Raw genomic sequence first — 6000 nt, forward strand, 5'->3', positions numbered from 1 at the left:
GCACTTTTCCAATATAATGTAAATATTGTTTCTTTTTAAACGGAACTCTAAACAACAAAACACTTAACTGGCTGGTATATTTTTCTGAGCCTCCTGCTCTTGCCCAGACATCACTATTTTATGATCACTTGTGGGGAATCTATATTTTTGGAAACTTATGAGGCTATTTTGGAATTTATTCACCAATTTACTTACATGATTAAATAAAGCAAAAAGATATTCAAGTAGCTTTAACTAGTTAAAATACTTGATGCAGAAAAAGTTTAATGTTTGTGCCATCAATATTTTGATGAAAGTCTGAACCCAAATTCATCAGTGCAATTTCAACAATGTCAATGATCTCATCTAGTAATATTTTTTCTCATTTCACAAATCTATAAGAGGATGTATTTTTCCTTTAATTTTTAAATGAAAAGTGAGCAGAGTATCAGAGAAACTAAACAGTGTCATCAAAAGCTATTGTCTGACTTCCGGCATATACTGTTTTTAAATTATTTATGACACTATCAAAAAGATACAATATAAATAAAAATTCTGGGGCAGGCTGCTCTGTTTTTTGGGGGGATGCATGGTCTGGGAATCCAACCTGGGTCTCCCACATGGATGGCAACAAGCTGCTCTTTTTAACGATAAATGTCAAAAACATATGAATTTAGGAGAAAGATTATATTTATGTAACCAATTTCAGTTAACTACTTCAAAAATAACAATCAATAAATTCAAAGCTTTGTATATAATAAGATCTTTTTTAAAGGTCAAATTTGCAGACTAAGTTAGAGGCATAGATAGGGAAACAGTTAATCAGGTGTGCATTACGGGCTTGCAAAATGAATTGTAACTTGAGGCCAGGATACTGTATCTTTTCTCATGCTAGAGTGATTTACATCTCCATTTTCATCATAACGAGTAAAAGTGGTCAGAAAATCCATTAGACAGTTACATCAGGAATATAACTTATAATATTACAATTAGCCATTAACCTCCAGATGTTTACATTCCAACCAGCTCAGCAGACTGGTATGCAGCACACTGACATCAAGTGGCAGTATGTGAGAACAGTGGTTGTTTGCCCTTCTCAAAGCTAGTGGAGGCCTATATTCCATCAAGTATGTTAGTGGTCCTAGTTTCACTCCTAAGGGAGGGACAAGTGGGAGAAGAATCTACCCAAATTAGGCTCATTTTTCTCAACTTCCTCATGTTAAATTTGGAACTTCATCTCCAAATCATCGCTCCCAAGTATTCACCTAAGGAAGAGAACAGAGGAGCTCAGCAGGCAGAACTCCCAAGCCTAACTTTCTATACCCTGAGTCATCATCAACTCAACGTACGTAGGAGACAGCTCTCCTACGTAAAAAATGCATCTGTTTACATTTATAAAATTGTATGGTATTCCTGAATTGTATTAAGGTACCTTGATTCAAAATTTCTTTCTAAGTACACATGTGCACATGCATACACACATATAGTTTTAAAGTTCAAAGGACACTATACTCCTCTGTAGGTTTACTGTGAATGTATATTTTGCATGTTCTTTAGGATAAACCTGATAGTATGTAACCTTAGTAATTTATTCAAGTATATAACTAAATGACTTAAATTCAAGACTTTCATAACACTTTCAAAATAGCTGACCCAAATTTTCTAATTTCAAAAACTAGGAGATAAAGATAACATAAATTCTCAGCACAGTGCATATATTTCATTGACCCATCTATCTCTACACTTAAGAACCTTCCCTGGTGCCTACCTGGTTGTATTTTCATCTGCCCAGATCTCTTCCACAATCAAAGAGATCTTTCTCAAGTGACTTAACTTCAAGCACAGATCCCTCCGCTCATCCTGCTCTCTTCTCAAAGGAGTCTTTCCTTTTCTCACCATTCAATCCTGCTCACCAGGATAACGAAATCAGATATAAGGCTGTTGATCATCACCAAAAGGGGTCATATAAATACGATCAAAAAGATTAATTCTAAAAAACCCCCCAATAGTACTTAAAACTGGTAGTATGGTATATATGCATAAGTTATAATGATACATAATATCCAAATTACTTTATATTTTTATTTTACATTATCAAAATTCTAAAATTATTTTATTTCAGAGAAAAGCCCATTTATTCAAAATATCTTGACAATAGTATAAATCCTGATGTAGAGACGTGAATTAAGGGCAAAATTATGGATTTTAAAAAGCATCAAGAGCATACAAATGGGAGGTTACTCAGGGACTTGCAAGTACTCAAAAATGACATAGACAATGATTAATAAAATTTATAACTATGTGCCTGTTCCTCCACCTTTGAGTAATAATGCCATATTAAGCTGGATGGAGACAGAACACCCAGTTGGATAACAAATAAGAATGACAAAACAAGCATTTTTGTGGAAACAGAACTAACTTGTACTTAATAATTTTAAGATTTTTACAAAATAAAAAATGTACTATCCAAGCACATTCCATTTTTGCTTCTTTCTTTACCACCTATACTTTGAAAATAGTTGAAATTGGTATTTTTTTTCTGGAAATAGTATAAATCCTGACTGTTGAAATTCTCAGTAAAAGAACTAAAAAAGGAGGATCTATGATTACAACTTCTACTTTGTCATCAGTTTGAATTCTGGACTTTCACAGTCCAAATAAGTGATGAAAAGAGATGCGGTAAAGGCTAAGTGGCAAACGAAGGAAAAACAGTGGGTAAAGCTAAAATAGTAACAATAGACTTATATATATTAAGAAATCTTCTCACTCAGAAGAGAACATGTTGGATTAGAAAACAGCTTCAATCCAACAGATTTGGATTAGAAAAGAGTTTCAACAGCTCTTGAATCTGGGCCCACTCAAATGACATTCCTGAAGTTTTAATCCAAGGGCCAAACATTCAGTGGTCTACTTTAAACAGCGCAAGCCTCACTGTGGCCTAGCTATTTCACTCTTCAAGGCGCAGAGCTAGTTGAAAGTTTCATCATCACTGAGGGAGCAAACATCTTGGGAAGGCTATGAATGAAGAAGAGAATTGTAGCAAAGAATGTTGAGAAAAGAGATTGGAGGGATGCCAAGTCCTAGAAATATGATGAGAGAGGATGGTCAGAAAAAGGAAATATCTATCCTGCTGCGGGTGGGTGAAAAAGAACGGGAGAGGAGAGACAATGAGCGGGGGGGTGGGGGTGGGGGAATCTACACAGTAAGGCGACAGAGAGAACAGAATAATCGTCAGGAAAGCAGAAAATCTGAGCCTGAATCCGATCTGACACAGTAGACTTCAGACAAATCCCTTCGCCTCTCTGGGATTCCGTTTCCTCATTTGCAAACCCGGACAATCCCTGACCTCCCAATCCCAACGAGGCTCAATTAAGATAACGGACGTGAAGTCCAGAGTCCAAGACCCAGCGCTCGGGAGGCGCCCAATGAACGCTGGTAGACTCGGAATCTCAGAGCCTCGGCTTCCTCTTCCGGAAAGTGGGACACCCGCCACCGGCCTTGGCCTCGAGCCCTGTGCGCCGTGTAAACTGCAAAGCAGTTTAACCGGGAAAATGTGTCGGGCAGGTCCTCAGAGGCGCAGGCCTTAGGGGCAAAGGGGAAGCAGGAGGGGGCGGATACTGCACCTTCCCCCGGCCCCGCCCGGACCGTCCCGACGCACGCTACGGAGCGGACCTCCGCCGCCGCATTCCGTGCCACCTCACTACCCTCCCGGCCGCAGCGGTAGCCCGTTCGCCCAGCGGCTCCCTCCGCGGCGGAACCGGTGGCAGCCAAGGCGGCGAACGCGACACTTAAAGGCACCGGCAGAGAAGGCTAGGGAACTTCCGGTTTCCCGCAACCCGCCCTCCCACCGGCTAAGGCACATCCTGGCCAAGAAGGGCTCCAAGTCTTGCCCGCCTGGGTCGATTGCAGCTGCGCCATCTAGCGCTGGGAGGAGCGAACAAAATATGGGAAGGAGAGGGGATGGAGCAGACTAAGAAATCCAGAAAGGGGCAGTGACTTGCTCCAAGTCATAGACAGAACTGTGGCGCGTTTGTACCTCTCATTTTCTCATTAGCAAATATATGAGTGCCTGCTATGTGCCAGTTGTGTAACCGAGGAGTTAGGATTTAAGGGATGATTATGATTATTGAATTACTATATTCCTTTTTATTTCCTTGTATATTAGAGTAGACAGAGGGAAATGATCTGAAATCTTTAAACTGGGATCCAGGTGCCTGATCTCTGATAATGATTGTATTGCCTTTATCTTCTGTCCTTGTGATTGTAAAAACCTTATGACTAAGCATCACTTTTACCCATTTATTCAACCTTTTGACTTTATAGTCTTGTGATTACTAAAGTCGGCCTCTAATGTTATTAATGAAGGCTCTTGGGTCACCCCATTACCAACCCACCCAAAGTGCAAAGTTATCTTGATAACCGAAACTGGATCTAACCAAATTGGGTCTGCATAACATGCTTTATGCAGACTTTAACCTATAAGTCACAATACCTCATTATAATACCAAAAATCATGCCCAACATCATATTCAGGCCGCCATTTTCTTATATATGTTCTGTGAGTTAACATGTAATGCATCTGCACATGCTCGATAATCAGATCACCTCTAATTACATCATTTGGGGCCATTGTGTTCATAATTCTAAAACCTGTTCATCTTTTAATGCTAGAAAACTATCAGAATTACAGGGAGACGTATTTCTGGGCTGATAGACCATCTGCTCTCTTGCTAGATAACCAGCAATAAACTTTTTTTCTCTCCCCAGTGTCTTAGGAATTGATCATTTGAGCACAGAGGCAAAAGAATCCATTGCCTTTGTCTGGAAAGAGTTGTAGGTGTTAGGGTTAGAGTAGCGAGCAAATCAGGCAAAAATCCATTCTCCTTTATGGAGATGACATAGAGAAGTGTGGTAGTTAGATTCAGGTGTCAACTTGGCCAGGTTGCCTAGTTCTATTGCTGTGGACATGAGCCAATGGTATGTGAATCTCATCTGTTCCTGATTACATTTGCAGTCAGCTAGGATGCGTGCCTGCTGCAGTGAATGATGTTGGATTTAATTGGTTGGTGCTTCAATGAGAGAGCTCAATGAAGCACAGCCCCAGCAGCTCAGCATACCTCATCTCAGCACTCGAAGCTCAGCCCAGGCCTTTTGGAGATGCAGAAAGGAATCACCCCGGGGAAAGGTGTTGGAACCCAGAGGCCTGGAGAGAAGGCCATTAGAGATCGACCTGTGCCTTCCCACATACGAAAGAACCTCAGTTGAAAGTTAGCTGCCTTTCCTCTGAAGAACTATACATTAATGAAATAAATGCCCTTTTATTGAAAGCCAATCTGTCACTGGTGTATTGTATTCTGGCATCTAGCAAACTAGAACAAGAGGGAAGTCACTTGGGTCTTGGAATTCTTCTGAGCATCTCATTGTTGTGGGAAAAGAAACATGGTGTCAGAAAGCTTGGCTCTGTTACTAGTGAGCGTCAGCAGATCATTGATCTTTTTATGCCATGTTGTCTTTATCTATAAAAGGGATATAATAACACTTGTCAATTAGTTTCCATAAAAGAAAATCATATATGTCACTAACTGTCTTGGTTTGCTAATGCTGCTGGAATGCAATATACCAGAAATTGATCAGCTTTTATAAAGGGGATTTGCTAGATTACAAATTGACAGTTCTAAGGCCATGAAAATGGTCAAATTAAGGCATCAACAAGATGTTCTGTCACATAGTGTTCCAGCTTTCTAACTGCCAGATTGCAATATACCAGAAACAGAATGGCTTTTAAAAGGGCAGTTAATTAAGTTCCAGGTTTATAGTTCTAATGCCGTGAAAATGTACCAATTAAAGCAAGTCTATAAAAATGTCCAAATTAAGCATCAAAAAGAGGTTACTTTTGCTCAAGAAAGGCCAATGAGGTTCAGGGTTTCTCTCTCAACTGGAAAGACACTTGGTGAACATGTTGATGTCTGCTAGCTTTCTCTCCAGGCTTCTTGTTTCATGAAGCTCCCCCAGGGGTATATT

At 40.0% G+C, this 6000-nt stretch overlaps 1 protein-coding gene across 9 annotated transcripts in view; it reads right to left on the bottom strand.

Moving 5' to 3' along the window:
* The window catches only part of DPP8 (dipeptidyl peptidase 8), an 80915-nt gene extending 77103 nt beyond the window's left edge, over positions 1 to 3812 (bottom strand). The window contains exons 1-2 of one of the 9 annotated variants that reach the window (XM_077128245.1): positions 3603 to 3812; positions 1748 to 1884 (exon numbers count right to left, since the gene is read on the bottom strand). In XM_077128245.1, coding sequence (XP_076984360.1) covers positions 1748 to 1763 — 16 coding nt within the window. In that variant the 5' untranslated portion in view covers positions 1764 to 1884; positions 3603 to 3812. Of the gene's footprint in view, positions 1 to 1747; positions 1918 to 2746; positions 3113 to 3325; positions 3412 to 3602 lie in introns of those variants that run through there. The other 8 variants (XM_077128239.1, XM_077128240.1, XM_077128237.1 and 5 more) reach the window with 8 other exon arrangements.
* Positions 3813 to 6000: the final 2188 nt, after the last annotated feature.

This window comes from Tamandua tetradactyla, chromosome 14 (assembly GCF_023851605.1).
Source record: "Tamandua tetradactyla isolate mTamTet1 chromosome 14, mTamTet1.pri, whole genome shotgun sequence".
NCBI lineage: Eukaryota > Metazoa > Chordata > Mammalia > Pilosa > Myrmecophagidae > Tamandua > Tamandua tetradactyla.